General features: G+C 33.8%; 1 protein-coding gene across 1 annotated transcript; it reads left to right on the forward strand.

Moving 5' to 3' along the window:
* The first annotated feature begins 1,929 nt into the window (after positions 1-1,929).
* On the forward strand, positions 1,930-19,038 carry ndufs4 (NADH:ubiquinone oxidoreductase subunit S4). The gene is made up of 5 exons (NM_001020676.1): positions 1,930-2,020; positions 4,255-4,327; positions 18,291-18,463; positions 18,550-18,623; positions 18,848-19,038. Exons 1-5 carry the CDS (start codon positions 1,938-1,940, stop codon positions 18,949-18,951), a joined length of 507 nt encoding a protein of 168 aa, NP_001018512.1. The 5' UTR covers positions 1,930-1,937; the 3' UTR covers positions 18,952-19,038.
* The last annotated feature ends 1,831 nt before the right edge of the window (positions 19,039-20,869 follow it).

Here is a 20,869-nt window from a genome sequence, read left to right on the forward strand (position 1 = left end):
TGGAGATTCCCGGTCCCTTTACTGGCGACACATATATAAACTAATGACAATGAGTGGTGAAATGCTAAAGTAAAAGAAGGATCCAGGAGCTGATAAATAGCGGAAAATGAGTATGTTATGCTGTGGCATGCCTGAAGTCCCAAGAGAGAGCTGTCTTACACCAGTCCTGAGAACTGAGGAGGAAATCGACCCATCTAGACAGAGCCTTTGAAGAGACCTGAACTCAAATTAAGGGACATGCCATGGATGCTTGCTTCTGTTTTTTTTTTCTCTCTCTCTCTTTAAGTTCTCTTTTTTTCTGTTGGGATATAGGGACTATATGTTTGTTAAGCTTAAACAATAAATTAGAAATCAAATTAAACTAATTAATGTAAAAAAATTATTATTGTTTTTATTTATTTAATTATATTTGTTTGATAATTCTTGAAATTTCCCCCAAAAGCATGAGGTTCTTAAAAACTAAATGTTTTAGCAACATAGTTTTAATGTTATTATGAGCTCGTATAATGCAAGGCTATAACTAAGTAATTAATTATTTACACACCTTCCAAATAACCTAACTGCTTTCCTTCAGACTCAGAGCACAAAATATTTTAATGAAATCTAAGTTTTGGGTTTTCTGCTTCTCCATGAAATTGTGTTCATCCAATTCTTACTCTTAAAAATGGAGGCTTGCGATTGTGTCAGTGGTTCCCTGCAAAATCTTTAATATCCAAAGAACCTTCCCATTCCACTCAAGATTGTTTAAAGTGGAAAAAGGTTATTAAAAGTTCTTCACACTTGCGCAAAATGTTGCCTTCAAGAATTTATCTATTCAATCTGTTTAATTCATATATTCTGAACAGACATGGCCACTTTAGATGGTAAATACATAATTTTGGCTGTTTTCCTCTATATATATATATATATATATAAGCATTGATCAGCACAGAAATTTACAGAATCTCAATCAGAACCGGCAAGGCTTCTTCTTGGAGCAGAGAAGAACCTCTCTGGTTCTTTCACATGAGTCAATCATGCTTGACCTGCCTTATAATTAAATTCTAACCAGTGTTTTCATTTCATAGGAATTACATAATTCAGGTGTATAATTTATTCAATATTTTAAAATAAAAATACCACAATTCTAGAAAAACATCCAGTATACATGATATTATTAGTCATTTTATCTTTCAATCATGAAACTGTTGTAAATAGTTTTGTATTTATATTTGAATAGTTATAAATATTTATGTACATTTTTACTTCACACTTGGATATTTGAATTTTAAATCTCAGCCTTATTTGATTTAATTGCCAATCTTAGTCATTTTGACACTGATGTGCATCTTTAGACTGCAACTTAAACATTTCACTTTTAAATCACACATAAAATCTTCATCTTGGGCAAGGGTATATTTGGTCATTTCCGATTATTAGGGGAGACCTGTCCCACATCTCATGTTTGTGCTTATAATCATCCATTGGGAGCAACTAATTTGATAAACTAAATATATCTTTTTCTAAGCTTTTAAGATTGTTAAAATTAATTACCATTGTATTACATTTCTATAAAGCAATGTCAAGGCAATATGTTCCCCCATTGCACAGGTGTGCAGTTACAGAGGGTGTTACATAAATCAAACATTAATGTTATTAAAAATAGGGAAAAAAGATGGCACCCACGTGTGCATCTCATTTTGACGCTTTTGGTAATTAAACTTTCTAACTTGAGCCAAAATTCTACTAGGGCAAAATGATGCAAACACCATGAAAAAACATTTGTTATAAACAGCCATTAGCTCTTTGTCAGTAACAACCACATTCGTATATGTTGCCGTTTTCAACTAAACATAAACACAAATCTTCCACCTCAAGTTTCTACTCTCCTCATGAGCTGAAGAAATACGCATCGCGTGAGTTTGGACGCTGTGTGTTGCCGTACGTCTCATGTTAACATGGCGTCCTCAATGTCATTCTTTGGTTTAAGCCGTATTCTCGCTCTTAAATCAGTCACAAAAACATTTGTGAATCCTGTCAGGTAATTACCAACAATTTTTGTAATTGTTTATGTGTTTATGCGCGTAGAAATAACGCTCGCTCGGTTTTCTTGGCTCTGTTTATCTGTTTACAGTTAACAGTTAGCCGGATAGCTACTGACATAGCCAGAGTGTCATCGGTCAATTCTTTAATATTAGACGTTAATCTGACACACATATACATGATATTGCGACGTTTTGGACCTTTAAACTTACGTGTTGTTTTAGTGATGAAAACGACAAGCTCTTAGCTCTGTAGTGAGTTGTAATAACAACATTAATTAAACTGGTTAGTATACGTGATACATAATGTTTGAGTCATGTGAGTTAGTTTAGTTAAATGTTAGTGTGGTTGATTTTCGTTTGTAACGCTTTATGGGAAGTTTAGCTCCTTGACCTACTTTCTGAACGAAGACTGAAAATGTACATTTTTCCATTATGTTGCAAAACTCATTCAAAGGTTCACATTTGTATTGAGGTAAAGTTGGTTTTATATTAAATGTTATACTTTAGCCGTTTATTATTGTTTACCCCTAACGTTACTTTAAGTGTTTGCTCTGAAACTGCCTGTAATTATGCATTATTAAGTATTTGACTGTGAACAGTGTTGTGGATGGTTGCTAATAAAATTTCCCTATTAGAGTTTTCAAATATGTTTAATACGTTTCAAATAAAACTGTATTATTAAAGAGAAAGTCAGAATGTGCGAATGTATAACTAACTATATCCCAATCACATTTGTGTGTGTGTGTGTGTGTCATGGCGGTTTTCTTATTAAGGTAAAGTTGTTTTTTTATTCACACATACATTCAGTGACAACTTGTGACAGACTCCATATTGTTTACCATGGCACTTTGAATATTCAGTCTGAAATAACCTGCAAGTGTGACTTGAAAACAAGATTAACACTGTTTATTTGACTGTGAATAATGTTGTACTTTGATAGTCATTGGGTGTTAATATGATTCCGCTATTTTGAGTTAGCAAATAAGTTTTTTTTTAAATTATATTATTAAGGAGAATGTGCGAATATAAAACCAACTTTACCTCTATGGTTTTCTTTATATATTCAATATTCAAATTGGTAACATAATGCATACATCACCTCGTTGTAAACTTTAATCTTATAAACCTGCAGTACATTTGTGCAAGTGCCCTTTAATAACAATTTAATTTCACCTTATGTTTTAAAGTTTGATCATTTTAACTATAGTCATGCTCACAAATCTCCTTTCTGTTTGCATATTAGCTCACCACTGATGGAAATCTGACACTACATGATGTAACATTTCATTTAGTGTGAGAATAGGTTTTGCACTAGACATCAAATTTCACTTCTTCAACATACAATAGATGACATATTAGAAAATAAGGCCACAAGCTCATTACATTATTGTTATTACTCATTCTTTCCTTTTTTTCAGCTAAAAAGGGCTAGTTATGTTGAAGTGGTCAGTCATGCAGATGTGGAATATCTGAATATGATTCTCTTTCTCTACAACCTTTTATGCCTTCCCATATAATTAATCAAAAGTCAATATATTTTGTATCTACATCCAATTTTAAATTCACCACAATCTGCTCTCATCATTGTATTTATTAGTCAAAGTACTGTTTTTATTTTATAATGTATAACTTTTCTTTTGCTTTAGATTTGTTTTTTTTTCATTCAAAAAAGATAGTAATATTCTAAAGCTAAAACTCAATACCTTCAGTTAAAGTAATTAGTCAATTGTACTGTATGTCTAAATTGTTGCCATCCCTGGGTGGAGTTTAAAGTGTTTGATTGCAATCTTCTACCAAACATTGGGCAGCTGGAGTCACAAAATTCCAAATTTGAAAGCAATTTTATGTTCTTGTATGTTACATTTTTGTTCATGTTGGTTATATAAAATTGAAATGAAAGATCTGCAGGTGTTTATGATTTTTTTTGTATCCATTTATGTCAGACCAGCTTCAGGTAAATTTCAAAAGCATTGATTTTAGACTTACAGGACGACATCAGTGGCTGCTTGTTTCTTACTGCCTTTTAGTAGGTAACCTCCCAGAAGCTCAGCAGGCAGAATTAATGGGGCTGAAGAGAGATTTGTTTGCTTTCCTCTCTCTTGTCTCTTGACACACATCCTCCATTAAAATTATTCACTCTGCTGTTGTTTGTACCTAAATTCAGTTGTTTGTGCTGTATCTCTGCTTGTCATCTCTATTATTTTTTAAACTTCATCTTCCTGTTTTACAGGTCAGTAAGCACATCAGGATGTAGGCTGGCAGAGGGACAGGGATCCCAGCTCATCACTGTGGATGAGAAACTGGTATGAACATTGCTGCTTTTTCTGGATTGTATTAGGCTTTTGTAATTGTATGACAGTTAAAAATTGATGGAATATTTTGGAAATTTAAAAGATTAAAAATGGCAAAGATTTTTTTTTTGGTTTGGTTTTTTTGGTTTGTATATTTTGGTTTTGGTTTTTTGGTTTGTATATTTTACACCTAAACTGTACTCATGTACAAAATTTATGGACGAAGCTCAATTGGAAAGAACAGAGCCCTTGGTTATTGTAAAACTTAAATAAATTAGCATAGTTTGTGCTACTCATATAAAGGCCTTAAGAGGTCAGATTTTTTTTAATTTATAACGGCATCTTTAGATATATGTTCTGCTGAAAATACTGTTGTCGTAAAAAAATAAATAAAATAAAAAACGTAAATAAAAAATTGTACACATACCTTAGAAATGGTATTGCAGAGAATTTTGACGGTTTTAAAACCTTGACTTTTCCAAACCGTGGTATACCTTTAAACGGTTATCATCCCATGCTTATTATGAACTAAACTAAAGTGTTGCCGAAATCAAAAATCTTAAACTCATGTCATTTAAATGTTGCACACATTGCAAAATAATAATAATTTTCCAATACAAACATCCTTAAAGGGTTAGATTTTTAGATGAAATCTGAGCGCCACTTTGTTTACCAATGTCTTGCATATCTGGACAGGGTGCTGACTGTAAAGGTACTATGTTATAGTGCCTGTAGTAAATGTGCACAGAAAAGTTGCAGAGATTTTCTAATTAAACACGGAGTTTTGTATGAATACAGTTGAACCACTGAAGTCACAAGGAATGCAATGAATTAGGTTTCTTTTCTGTACATTGAATGTCTCTGGACCATTGCTGGCTATGATGGATCACAAAACTCTCAGATTTCATCTAATATATCTTCAAGGTGTCAGGGGATTGCAACAAAATGAGGGTTATTAACTTGGGTGAACACTTTTTAAATGGCCATATGTTTACTTGAAATGCAAAATTAAGAAATAAAAGTTGTTTCCTGATAAATTTAACAACAATTAAGTTTGGGCTTATAATAATATCAGATTAAATTATGAAAAATATCATAATATACAGTGCTTCCACACATAGCTAGATTATCGGCCACTCAAGTATATTTGGTAGTGACGCATGAATAATACTATTACTATCATGATTTTACACTTTTTTTTGTATCCATCCAAGAAAGCCAAACATTTGCGATCGGTTAACCATTGGGAAATCTTCTCTTGCTCTGCACATTTCCTACTGCAGGTTCTGTGTGCGCGAGAACCGTCAACACATAATGAAGAAAAATAAATTTTTTATTTTTATTTAAATAATTTACTCATTTCCTGCATTTAATTACATGTGGGCACTATGTCCCCAGTGGAAGTTACACCCCTGATTTAGAGAAAAGTGTACTTTGCTTAGATTTTTTCCAAGTATGTTTAAAAAAAAATCTTACATTTGCCATCCTAAAACCATCTTATTGACCAGTTATAAATGGTATTATTCTTTCACTGGTGGTTCCCTCCTCCTGTGTATTGCCCAATAAGCATGCTTTCTTGTTCATTATCACAAATTAAACATACAAATGTTTAAGTCCATCTTACAAAACACCCCCCCCCCCCCCCCCACACACACACACAATTTTTTACTTGTATTAATGCATAGATATATATACACTAGATTTCGCATAGGGACCCTGAGCATGCGTCAATAGCGCCGCCACATTGCTACAGTGCTCCCAGGACAAATGTCATTCAACCGCACTAGTCAAGACAGTGTTATTACTTGAAGATGCGGGACTTTAGCGCTGTCTACGGGTGTAGAAACGAGCAAACAAAGAAATCAAAGCACAGAGGTAGAACATTTCATAGGTAATATTAAGTTTTTTTTCTGTTTTTGTATGTTCTGAACTTTTGTGCTAATCAGGTAACGTTATTGATGATAACAGTCACTTACTGCATTCACCATAAGACAAAGAAGCTCCAACTCGCACTAAACACTCGGCTTATGCTAGTTTTGTTGAATAAAATCAGCAAACAATGCATTAGAAATATGACAACGAGATGCTGCGCTGCCAGAAACTTAAGTCGGCTAACGTTAGTGAAAGAGTCGTTCGGGGGATTCATTCACAAACGAATCGCTCCCTCCGTCAGTATGAGAAGTGAAAGCAGGAGAGGAGGTGTGTTTCAGGACATGATTAGATCAAATTTAACAGGGAGAGTGGATAGTACATTTCTGTACACACAAACACAAGCTTTTTGTCAGGAATGCCCGTGCGGTTACTGATCCATCAATGAAGAAAAGTGATGTAAAATTATAATTTTCGTAATTAGAAAAAAAAAATTACATACAAAACACCCGATCATAGATATATGTGTATATGTGTATATCTCTGGCTTTGGATGGCCACAGTCCTCCAATGTACCTTGGTCCTGCATTCATTTCAAAGGAGCGCTACCCTGTAGCAAGATGGCGTCAATAGACAACAATAGGCCAGGCGACATCTAGTGTATATATCTATGGTATTAATGTATTACCTGCAATTGTTGTGCAAGTTTTTTTTTTTTTTAATGCAAATGTAATGTAAGGAGAGTATTTGAATGGATTCTGAGATTTGCTCTAAAGATTACTGGTATTTAACACCCATTTCATAACAAATTTTGCATTGTGTTTTCAGTGCTCTGCTTGTTTGCAATATGTTTTGGGTCTAGTTCAACTGTCTGTATCAAAATAGCCTGCTATGTCTGTGCAAATTATAGAACATATTGTCAGTAGAATCTGCAGAACTTGACACTAGGATGTCTGCTTTCTGCTAAAGTATGTGGAATTGTGTTTTCATGCTAATTTGCACTGTTTAGTAAGTCTGTCTCTTATACTTTCCTATTAAGTCTATATCATTTAAAAAGAATGCTGGAATATTCCCATTAGCATAAAATCAATATGTTTGAATAAAGGACAAAAACCGGTTCTGCACACTACTGTAGACTACAGAAAATGTGGTATATATTATGTTAAAATATGAAATCTAATGATTCTGTGTGATGAGGCAGGATTTGTTTTAGAGGGGGTAAATTGTCCTCTCTTGAAATTTATTCTGAATAAAGTTTTCTAATCTTTTTTTTTTTTTTGCATGTCCTTGTGAGACAATAATGAGCTTGTTTACCTACGAGACTTCAGCCACTCAGCTGGCTCGAATGTGTGGGACGCTTTTGGCAGAGTGGGGTGTTTGGGTGGACTCAGACTATCTGTGATTGTGTCTGAGCGGGCAAGTACACCCCGCCTGGTCGAGGACTCTCGTTTAATAGTAGGGGCCACTCTAAAGTAAAGCTGCAAAAGGGCCCCCAAAAAGAGGGGATTGAAAGAAAAAAGGGAGAAAAACAGTCTGACAGTAGCAGACTCGCAGGAAGACGGCGGCTGTCCTTTTATAATTGGCCACAGAGCTTTCATTGTTGTTCTCAGGCGAGCTGTGCCCATTGAGCCAGATATTTGGTTTGTAGTGAAGACTACCTGTCTTGTGCAAGACTTTTTATAAAGCCCTTTAATAATAGATATTCATATTTCATTTAGTATGACCATACATTTGCAACTGTGGTAATGTAACGCCTCCATAAGGTTTTTGCCTAATGAAATATAAGAAGCACTTTACTGTTATGGATACAATTTATGGACAGCACATTGTGTTTAAGCATTTTCTGCATACTTATGGCATGCGTGCAGATCATATGTGACTACATGATATGATTTTCCAAACTGAGCACTTATTTTTCAAGGGTCACAGGTTATGGAAGAGTTTCTGCAGAAGATGATGTTCAGGTTCTTAGTGTTCTTGGGTCATCTCACAATGTCTTGTAGAATTTATATTGGGTCGCCTGAATGTGTTTTCTATTTGACCTGGGATAAATTCTAAAAGACAATTCTTTGAATCTCAAATTTTCATGACCCACCCTGTCATTTATCACTGAAACATGAAGACATGTTGACCGGAAAGAATGTGAAAGGGAGTACGCATCTCAAAAAAAAAAAAAAAAAAAAAAACAGAAACTTTTCTTCAACAAGTGTTAAAGAAAAGGGCTTTTAGATATTATCTCAAGTCAACTTTGAAGGTGCATTATTATTATTAGGTTGGATGTGAATATATTTAATAAAATGAATAAAAATGGCACAATTAATAAATCTTAAATAATTAAATGACTTAACTGAAATAAAAATATATATAATTGAAGCTATTAATAAAAACGGCAGTGGTAGTTACTCTGTGACAAAAATTACATGGCGGTCAAGCTGACAAATGCTTTAGCTATTTTTAGTTAAGGAAATTATTTGTATTAGGTGTTTTGAAACTAATTAATCTACAATTTTAAATGCTTTTGAAAACGCATTTTTAATCAATTTTTTTAGATATTTTGGGCGTCTAATTTTGAAAGGAAAAAACAAAGACATTTTCCAGCCCTAGTGAAAGGGCTTGCAAATGTGCCACTTTGCAGTGCAGTCAAATGTGTGGCATTGCAAATGACGTTAATTAAGGTCCTGCGTATTTGTGGCAGAGTCTGGGCACTTTCTCCCTCCGGTGCCAGCGCTGACTTGCTTTTGTTGGTAATTACAGTTTGATTAAGCATGCTGGGCCATGAGAAAGCCTGCATGGCTGGCCAGTGACAGAGTTTCACACGTAATGTCTGAGCTGCGCAGGAGCTCTGAAAACTCTCTGAATGAACCGTGCTCAAGTTTCTAAATCCTGAGAGGACAGTTTTTCTGCAGTTAAAAAATTTCATCTATTATTCTTTAATATGCTGAGACTATTTTTTTTCTTTCCTTGAAAAGCTTAGCCGATATGGCCCTGGGATGCGATGGGCTTAACACGCCAAGCAATGGTCTAAATTCAGAGTCTGTTTGGTGGCACATGACAGTCTGATTAAAAATGCCTTCGTTTATAATTTTTCAGTTTGGTCGGTGGCTGATGACGATGTAGCAATGACACACAGTCATTTATTGAAAGTGCGTTTATTTGCATGCATATTAAAAATGCGTTTGCAAACCACCCTGCGTACGAAAATAAATGCAAACATCAGTGAAATGATACCTAATTGCAAGCGAGAGGCATTTTGTTCAGTCTGAGCCGTAAATTGAATGAACTTGTTAAAGTAGCTGTCAGACTGTATGGTTGTGTCTGTAAGCTCTGAATTGGAGATCCAGCCGTGGTTCTGTCCTCCTCCACCTCCTCCGTCCCCCTCTTTCCCTTCGCTGTTCATCTCAAGTGTCTGTTTTGTCTAGTTGTCCCCTCGTACCAGGTGCTTGTCCGAAAGGAAAAAAAAAACCAAGGCCGGCAAGTAGGTCAAAGGATATGGCTCTTTGAAGAGGATCTGACAAGAGGCTTTGTGTATTAGTCGCTAAATGGTATTTCATTTGCTTAACACTTGAGAAAGTAACCTTTAAAGTGGCCGACAGCACCTTTGTGTGGTAGAGGAAGGAGATTCGCAGCGGCTGTAGAGCACACCGTGTTCCTCCTCACTTCATTTCCATCACCCTGTGCTCTTACAAATCAGCTCAGCCATTGCTACTGCTAATCGGCTGAAAATAGCAATGCTGATGTAGATAAATGGGTTCTTGTTTCATTTATGCTGTTTGTTTCGTTGGTTGTAATTGCTAATAAATTTAAGTTAACAAATCATTACTTATGACAGAAATAGATTTGGCTTTTATACTCATTATCATTCTCAGTTTTATTTGATGTACTTTTTAACTTGGGATGTGTTGCAATTCATTCATTCACTGCACTTACTGTTTGAACGGAAAAAAATGAGATGAGATTTGTCTACATCAAATTACTATTGCGAAGTAATTTTATTTATTTAGTATATTAAAATATTAAATACAAATTTTTAAATCTAATGATTTAAATAACATATACAGATGAAGTCAGAATTATTAGCCCCCTGTTTATTTTTCCCTCCATTTTCTGTTTAACCGAGAGCAGATTTTTTCCACACATTTCTAAACATAATAGTTATAATAACTCATTTCTAATAACTGATTTATTTTATCTTTGCCAAGATGACAGTACATACTATTTTACTAGAAACTTTTCAAGACACTTCCTTACAGCTTAAAGTGACATTTAAAGGCTTAACTAGGTTAATTAGGTTAGCTAGGCAGGTTAGGGTAATTAGGCAAGTTATTGTACAAGTTATTATAGTTTGTTCTGTAGACTATCGAAAAATATATAGCTTAAAGGGGCTAATAATTTTAACCTTAAAATGTTTTTAAAAAAATTCAAAACTGCTTTTATTCTAGACGAAATAAAACAAATAAGACTTTCTCCAGAAGAAAAAAATATTATTAGACATACTGTGAACATTTGGGGGGCTAAAAATTCTCACTTCAACTGTATTTAAAAAAAAAAAACATTTCACTATCCTTCGTCTTGAGATCCTTATATATAAAAATAATGTCTCTTTTTTATAATACATTTTTCATTTTAAATTTGGAATGATTAACTTTTTGCTGACAAATTGTTAAAAGAATAACCTTGAAAGACCTTGACTTGAAAGATGGTGGCAAAGTACAAAGATTTAAAGTAAGTGAATTCAGTAGTTTGTGTCTGAGCTGTCATCAAATGTTTGTTCTTTTAAATATCCCTGACAAGATGTTTAGGTATATGAACTAAATGACATTTCACTTGGTGTCTTGTGTAAATCATCTATATTGATGATGATAAAGATTTTATTGTTGCTCTTATTATTATGATAATAATAACAGACCTAAGAATAATGATAATAAATCTAAATATGTATTATAGATTATTGTGTTGATGCTTAAATGCACGCACAAGCATTTAAAAATCATGTATGAATATAAAATTGAAAATATGGCAGAAAAGGGTGAACAAATTTATGAATAAGTTTGTTTTCTATTGGAAATCTGCTGCTTCTTGTTGTTTTGCTTTTATTAGACACCTATTTTAGTATTCATTAAAATACCAGCAGATAATTGTAATCACCTACCTTTTCATCAGAATTTATAATAATATATAAATATATATAAAGATTTTCAACACTTGAAAAAGATATTAATGTTTATCAAAGTCCTTTTGCTGTTATTTGGCATTTTACTTACAATTTCTGTTATTTGTTATTATCTGCTGCTGTTCTTTTATTAGCAGCAACTGTCTGTTCTGCACATCAGTCAACCAATTGCCACAAATACTTGTGAGATCTGATCACCCATTCATTGTCGTCTTTAGTTTTTGGCTGATTTGGCTGGTTTTAAACTCTGACTGATTGATTTGTTACCCTACAATCAAACTGTTTTAGAATTCATAAGTTTGAATTGTAAAGTTTTTTTCCTTCCTCAAGTAGACCAATTTACCACTAACTCATTAGCGAATCTTTAAAATAAATAGTTTGAAAGTTTTTTTGTGATTGCTGTAAATTGTTAATCAGTAACTGCTATAAAAATGGACTATGCAGTCTAGCTAAGGGGGATTAAAATGCGAATTTAATTATTCCAAGCCACTTAGTATATAAATCATTTTAGCAAGTTGCTTAGAAGAAATGGTGTAAGTAAATTGGCTAAGTATATAGTTTTATATATTTAAATTGCATTTATATTGCTCATGCACGAGTGCAAAGTTTCACGATTTGTCTTCATCTTGTATTTTATGGAGTTTTTCTGAGACAAAACAAAATAAAACAATAACTTTTTGAATTACTCTCCATTCATTTATTCTTTACTGCAATTAAAGCCATTTTGAAATAAATAAATGCTTCATTTAAATTGAAAAAAGAAGTCTAACCATTAAAAGACAGATCTGTAGTGAACGCTGAAGTTTTCACTTAGTTCTCATTTTCAGAGAGCACCTTTCAATGTGCAGGTAATTTGTCACTGCTTGTTTTTTACCCAAAAAAGGTAGATTTGCATGCATGTGGACACCAACTTGTAATGTCTTTCCAAGTCATTTTAATGTCTGTACTGCGTTGGATGTCTCTAAGCAGATTGTTTCATTAATTATTTCTGCCCTGATCATTTCCCCCTGTATTTCCCTTTATTAATCAACATGCAGCTTCAACTAGACTGATTCTGCGGGGATTGTGCTGAAACGGTGATGGCAGTGTAGTCTGCAAATCTGATCTCCATATGCTGACATGAGAACTGGATTGTGTACATAAACGGACACCACAACCTTCAAAAGTTCTTGAGAGGGTCCACCTGTAATCTTCCAATAACTTTTCCATTCCCATTTTATAGTGCACAGTCTGTCTGAGCTTAAAACATACCACAAATGTATGTTACTTTACCAGACTCTCATGTCTTTCCATTTCTCCCCAGTGAATGGATCTGTTTTATATATATATATATATATATATATATATATATATATATATATATATATATATATATATATATATATATGATTAGCCTTTACTCCTTGTCAAATAGTGTTGTCGGAAATATTGGTTGATCTTAGATTTATTTCATTTTTTTAAGAATCTTGCCTGCAAAGTTTGGTTTTGTGAAGTGTGCATTTAAATTAGTTAATTTTTATGATTTTATAGTTAATGATTGATGTATTTATGTCATACTCCTAACCTCACAGGGTAATTGCATGTACATGTTTTCATTATTCATTAGGGCTTCACAATATTGAAAAAATCTGACATTGCGATATTTTGTTTTTCTGAGATATCTATCTGTGTGTGTGTGTGTGTGTGTGTGTATATTGCGATATGAATATAATTTCAACAGATAGTTCATTTAGATTGTGGGGGATGAATTTGTAAGGCTGTGGATCATGTACAAAAAGACAAAGAAAAATGCAAGCAAAAATAATTGCAATAGAGCAATGAAAAAAGTTAAATAAACAGTGCTTTATGATTTTCTGTAGAGTCAAACAGTATTCAGGTACTGAAATGTAAGAACGGAATATAACAACACTGTATAGCCTTCACTGCAGTAAATCACTAAAACTATTCTCCTTTAAAGTTATGAATGTACGAATGTTTTTTGTGCCTGAATGCTTCAAACTTTTTAATGCCTTTAAAGCACGTGCAAATGATAACATTTCATTATGTTATGGTTAGACTTTGCAAAGACACTATATTCTTAACGGTTGTGCTAATAAATTATACTGTATATCCTCCGATGTGACTGTTTGGGACACACACATTGCGATATCGATGCTTAAACGATATATTGTGCAGCCCTATTATTCATCATCTTAAGAATTGGAACACTTCATAGAAGGCATAATGTTTTATTGGTTCAAATGTGGTATTTTTGCCCAGCATCAAACACATTATTTTGGCAGTGCCATTATTTATTGTACAGTTTTTAACGCGCTCACACACACACTAAAAGCAAATCACATAAATAACAATGGTATCTGTATAAAATATAGAAAAAAGATTAAATAGTTAAAATAAACTTTCAATTTTTAGTTTTTAAAAAATAAAATGTTGAAATATCTATTAAACATTTTATAACAGTATATGTTCTAAAAGTTAACCTATTTTTAAAATCTACTTGTCATTATTAGATTTTTGCTGAATTGTATTAAAACTAATACCCATAATTCAATAATTATTAAAAGCATTGAAAAAAGGTCTTCTGATAGGACATTTACATTTGATAATGTCAAAGTTTATGTATTTATAGTTTGCATAAGCAACGTCTTATATTCATTGCATTTGTTTACAACACATTTTCATTTTAAAAAGTGGCACCAACTCACCTTAAAACCTTTCTTGTACTACTACTCGCACGGCAAATTCCTTCTTGTTTACACTTCGGTATCGGTTTTGTCGGCCACACTTGGCTCTACCAAGCTGCACGCAGGGCTCATTCAAGCAGTCGGCCCCACAGTCTGCCCCTCTGAATGGGCTCCCATGCTCTTTATTCACCGAGGAGCCAGAGGTGTCAGAAATATAGACACGCTTTCACGTGACGGAGACTTTGCCAGTCTTTTCTCCCTCGCTCTTAAGCCTGGCATTCTGTCTGCACATACAGGTATTGAAGGGCTCTGTGAATAGTGTCAAACTTCATAGTTCTCATTTTGCTTCCTGTACATGCAAGGAGAAACGTGCAGTGTTTCCCTTTGTGGTCCCTCTCTCTGGCCTAATTTTTTTTTTCCCCTTGAAGCACCATATTTAAGGCACAGTCGCTCGCTTTGTCTATTTGGCCATTGTGCATTCGTCTGTTGCTTAGATCACCCTCGTAGTTTTTGTTGTCCTAATGTATGCAGGCAAGAATAAGTCTAGACTACTTTTTTTCCTCTTTTTAGCTTGCAGGACAGTGGACAGTATTTTCAGTATGTGTAAATAAATCTTTGACATTTCTCTGTCTGATGCCATGTATGAAATAACTAATATGTAAAATAGCCTTCAAATAATGACAGCTTTCCACTAAATATATACGTGTTGTGATAGATTAATTGCAGACATTGGGTTTTGGTGCTTTCATGCCTCCTTGGATTAATTGTCATTCTGCTCAGCTGAGTCTTGAGTCTTTAAGCTGCTCATTTTAAGCAAAAAGATTAATACTTGTGTTGAGATATGTGCCGTTTAGTTGTTCAAGCTGACTGATTCTGATCCTAAGTTAGGAAGATGAACAAAGTTCTACTTATGTTCAGTTGTTGCTGGTGTGGAGCAAAGCGAATGATTTTAACTGAGTTGTGTTAAAAAAAAAAGCCTTTAATTAATCAATTCCCATATAGTTTGTGATTTTAAAGGTGATCTCTGCTCAACATCTTTTGATGTTGAAACAATTAACAAAGTGACTTGTCAGTGTTGGTCATGTAAACGATCGTACAAAACTGTTAATGAGCTGCTATTATTTCCATATTTAAAATCCCTTGCAATATATAGATTACTGACTAAAAATGTAATTAAAATAATTTTGTTAAATTGTAAAGTAACAAAAAAGTTCATGGGCCGGTAAAAGATTGTGACTGTTTGATAACCTTGGATATACAGTGCTTAGCATAATTGAGAACACCCCATTTTGAAAATGAACATTTTTATCCATTTCTGAGGGAATATAGTAAATGTATTTTGGTGCATTTAAACAAAACAGATCTAATAAACATATATATTTATTAAAATAATATTTTAGTCACTGCATATTTAAAAATGTGAAGATAATACAATTAAATTGAAACAAAATATGGCAAAAAAAATAGAACCTACAAAATTTCAACTAAACTTTTCAATTTTTTTGCTTCTCTTGATTTTTGTCATCTTTTTAAAATTTGTATCTAATATTTTTCTATAACATAAATGTGTTTATTCTAAACAAATATAATATTGTAAAGCTTCCTATTCAATATGAATATAAAACATTTGTGAGGGGTATAGTTATATATGCTGCGCACTGTAAATATCACAAGATCATAATGTTCTTTTTAAATTTCTGGATAAAAAAAAATTCCTGTGTCGAACACTATTTTATTTTAAGAAACATTTGAAATATTTTGAAACAGTATAGCTTTTGATGTGGAGGGTCCTTTTTTGCTAAATATACTGTTGCCTAAATAAAACTAAATAAAATAGTCACAAAAAACAAGTAAAAAAAGCAACTTTACATATAACGTAGGAACGTTGGCAGTTTTAAAACCATGACTTTTCCAGACCACGGTAAACCTTGAAACTGGTTATCATCCCATGCCTATTCCCATAATGCGATTGGTAATAATGAAGGTAAAACGACTATATATCACAAAATACGCTATATTAGAAAGTCTTCTTTTTAAAATTGTTATTTAAAAAAAGTTATTAGATAATCTGGCATCTTTTCCCCCATTCTCTGCTGTTCATAATGAGCGTTTGATACTGTATGTTCTTCCCAGCCTGCTCGAGTGTCACGTGAAGACTGTGCAAGTCAGAGTGTTTAGCAGCCTTTTGTTCACAGTTCATGCTAAAGAAGCTCTTTTAAATGAATCAAGTGGCAGATGACAGACAATGATGAAAATTTGATTCTTTGAAGTTGTAATGGCCATTGAAATGTGTGAAGTTCTTGCATTGAAAGGGGAGCTGCTTGTAGGATTCACAACCTTGGGTGGCTGCTTGCTGGGAGGTTTGTCTGTGTGTTGTTGCCGACTTCCCGTTGCCGCTCGCTAATTCCCAAAGGAATTGGACTCTCTTTGGCTTTCAGCAGCAGCACATTTGAGTCTGGGACCATGCAGCATGTTTCTCACATATCTTTCAGATCACCTTCTCACAACAGCCCTCTTTTGTTCTTTTCACACAATAAACGAGAAGCACTGCTGAAGTTTTTAGTTGTGCACTTGATATGATCTAGCACTGTAAAGAAGGGTCCATTAATTAACTGTTTAACATAGCTTGGGCGTTTTTCTGTTTGTTTACACTTTTGAATTGTGTTGTGGAGGCTTGACAATGTTTGAAGTAAAAAAAAAACAAATTGACTTTTATTGACAGTTTTATATTGTTTGGTTGATCGTGTTATAGTAGAAAAATCAGGTAGCGAGCCAGATCTTGTTCATATTTTATGGATTTATTTTAAGATATATATTCTGTAAATTTTTATATGATATGTAGCTTCAGAATACTGAAATTGCAGTACAAGACCGTTTATTAAACTGTAAACTTACAATTTCAACATTAAAATTTGACAGCAGAGATCAAGGTACAGTAGCTCGAAAGCAGACAAAAATGGATTGCATGTAAATCACATAATTTGGAAAACAGTTCAATTAAAAGATAATAAACAACACAGTGCAGGCATTCACCACATCATGGCCTCAATACAGATTTTTCAGTTAAATTCTAAATCACAAGATATTAAAATTACTTTAGTTTTTTTTGTTATTTGCTTAAATTTGGTACAAGTAAATGATAATGTTTTTATCTTAATGCTTTAAAGTGTAATGTGCAGGTCTTCTTCTTTTTGAGATATTTTAAAAGTTCCCGCTTATACGTGTAGTTTGTAAATGATCAGACTGAGGTGTTTTTGTTTAATATATTTATTTATTTATTTTATTGGTTACTAGTGATTTGTCATGATATTGCAGATTCTGTGATTTTTAGCTTTGACATTGTACCTTTAAATCTTTCAATTGTAAACAAATTGTCTTGAGTACTTGTGTTTTGAGTCATTCAGTCATCATGCGACAGCCTTATTTCCTTAAATTATGCAGTCGGAAAAAGAATTGTTAAAGAATATCTCATACAAAGGTTAAGCCATTTTGTCAGCAAGAAGTTTGTTTATACAAATTTAAGTGCATTGAACATAAAAGGATTAAGTTGTCCCCAAAAATAGTTTGTTGTTTCAGCTCTTATTCTTTAAATAAGTAGTTTGAACAAGCTGCAAAAGTCATTTTTTGAGTGGCGTTTGAATTATATTTAAACATTTGTTACAATTTAGACTTTTAAAAAAATGGTTTATATATATATATATATATATATATATATATATATATATATATATATATATATATATATATATATATATATATATATATATATATATATATATATTTTTTTTTTTTTTTTTTTATTTTAATTATTTTTTTTTTATTGGTGTCTGGACTCCAATTATGTCTTTCTTTTGAAAAAAGCAGTTCAGTCAGTGGTGTAGACTGATGTCCTGAGTGATTCACCTGCTGCTCAGGTTGTTGTTGTGCTGTTCAGTTAAAGTTTGTGTTGTACTTTTCACCTAATTGATAAAGTTTAGGGTGTATGAAACCTGCAAGCCCAGGTTTCTGCCATTGAACTGAAGATCACAATACACTGTCTCCATGCTTTTTAAATGTGTGACAAATCAGCCTGTCTGGACAAGTGCGCGTCTGTAATCAAAAAAAAAAGTATTGGGCTTTTATGCCCTTTGGGGAAATGTGCAAATATGTGAGAACAGCAAAGCTAATTTTTGATTTTAAGAGTCTGAACATCAACTCTCAGGTTTTGCTGAACATTAAATGGTCATGTCTTCAAATATTCTTATTTTGTCAGGACATCTCAACTCTGACTGGCGTTCCAGAGGAGCATATTAAGACACGCAAGGTCCGCATCTTTGTGCCAGCCCGCAACGCCATGCAGTCGGGCGTCAAAAACACACACAAGTGGAAGATAGACTTTGACACCAGGGAGCGCTGGGAAAACCCTCTGATGGGCTGGTCCTCTACGTGAGTGGATGACATAATCATAAACCAGCTTTCTGACTTCCCACAATCAAATCCCATGCCTAAAAATGTTTCTGTTCCATATGCAGGGCAGATCCACTGTCCAACATGGTGCTCACATTCAGCACTAAGGAGGACGCCATCGCTTTCGCAGAGAAGAATGGTAATCCATTTCAACATTCTTTCCACTATTGTGACCAAAGTTTTTTAAACACTGCAATCTTCCTATCGCAAAAATGTCTCTAGAGAGAGAGGATACTGAGCTTCGAAAAGGAAACAGTGGTTGTGTGTTTGTGGCATTTATCCTCACCCCACAGTGAACATCTCTCAAATCCAGCCTGTAGATATACTTGGCTGAGCGTGCGCTGTGCCTGTTTATTTTTACAGGTTGGAGTTATGATATAACTGAAAAGAGGGTCCCGAAGCCGAGAGTAAAGTCATATGGAGCAAACTTTTCCTGGGACAGAAGGACTCGAAGGTCGGCCAAGTAGCCATCCTGTTTCGGCCTGTCTGTGTTATCTTTAACAGACCTGTAAAAATAATATACTCTATGTATCTAATAAACTATCTTTACAACACCTGAGACTTTACGGCGCTTCCTTTGACCGAATCTGGATGACGCTTCACTCAGAACGGTCGTAATGATGCAACAGTTCTGGTAATGTGAGTATTTAACTCTTTTAATCACTGCTGTTGTTGGTGCAAACGCTGTGCTTTGAAACGCTATCTCTCCGTTTCCTCCGAAAATAATTCTTCTTGTCAGGTAGTTGGCTTTTCCGAGCCTTCAAACCCTCTTGAAGACAGTTTAGTGTTAATGTTTCTGAAACGGGAGGATGAGGTAAATGTCAAGCTTCAAAGACTGAACGCGGCTAGATATGTTTACTCTCATTCTCCTCCAGGGATGAGCCGAGATGACTAAAACACCTGCCTGCTCCAAATGACGTTCAATTGAAAAAGCAGCACTCGCTTTACTATGCTAGCACATTAGCACAGTATGTTCGTGCGCTTGGCATGTTTGCTTTACATCACCATTACAGCACTGGAATCATTCAAATGTGGTCCATGTCTTCAAAGCCAGACGTGTCTTTTAAAACAAGTTTTTTAACCATTAACTTAAAGGGATAGTTCACCCAAAATGAAAATTCATCATTTGTTCACCCTTGACTTATTCCAAACCAGTTTAATGTTCCTTATTCTGTAGAACAAACAGTACGAATTTTTGAAGAAAGCTGGAAACTGGTAACCATTGATTGTAGTGTTTGTTTCCTTCTTTCAACTAAAAAAAAATGTGCTTACACAAAAAAAAAAAGTTCCCTGACATGTTGACCATTGTTTAACGATGGTCAGTGTGATTGAAACTGCCTTTATATTGCTAGTCACTTCATCTGGTTTGCTTCTTTTTGATTTTTGAGACTTTTTTTTCCACTTATTTCAATCTTTGGGATTTTTTTAGTCTATGCACCTAATGGATTGTTTTGAAGGAACGATGAGTTCATTTTTTTTTCTTTGTCTTTAAAATATCTTCTTTTGTGTTTAACAGAATAAAGAAACACCTTAAAAGTTTGAATCCACTTGAGTAAATAGTGAGAATTTTTGGGGGTAAACTCTCCTTTAACCAGTGATGAAAATGTTTCCTTCTGAAGAACAAATTTTATTTTATTTTCCATTTGCTAGAAAGAAATCATTCTAAAAGTAATTCCAGTTATCCTTTTCTGTTCTGTTGTAGTTTTGGTTTGGAACCTAAAAATAATTCATTTTAATTCATCTTTATTTCTATAGCGCTTTTACAATGTAGATTGTGTCAAAGCAGCTCAACATAGAAGATTATAGTAGATTGAAACAGTGTCAGCCCAGTTTTCAGAGTTGAAGTTCATTTCAGTGTGGTTTAATATTCACTGCTGGAAGTCCAAACCCTGAAGAGCAAATCCATCAATGCGCAGCTCCACATGTCCCGAACCAAGCAAGCCAGTGGTGAGGAACAAACTTTCACCAAAATTAACACTTAACATAGGCAAGTGTATTAAACAGTGTTACCAACTAGCAAGTAACTTTTTTAATTATTTATATTAATTTTAACAACATCTGAGAATGTGATATAATTTAGCACAAAAATTAGATTTCAAAGACTGTTGTAATGATATAAATATGTACTCTGATGGGTTAGCCCTGTAATCTTTTCATATGAGCAGTTGTTTTAGTGTCTTGGAGCGTCTTGGTTTGCTTATAACGTGCAAACTTTTTGCCAAGTTTATAAGAAGAAATCTTTATAAATCTGTTGTCAGCTACAGAAAGGCATTTCAAAAACAGCATTCTTCTCTGTTTACAATCAAAATCAGACTTTGATTTAACATCTAAAGCATTTCACTGATAAATTGGTTGTTTGCAAGTGTGGCAAAATGGTTTAGACCA

Source organism: Danio rerio, chromosome 5 (genome assembly GCF_052040795.2).
Source record: "Danio rerio strain M-AB ecotype USA chromosome 5, GRCz13ab, whole genome shotgun sequence".
NCBI classification, from domain to species: domain Eukaryota; kingdom Metazoa; phylum Chordata; class Actinopteri; order Cypriniformes; family Danionidae; genus Danio; species Danio rerio.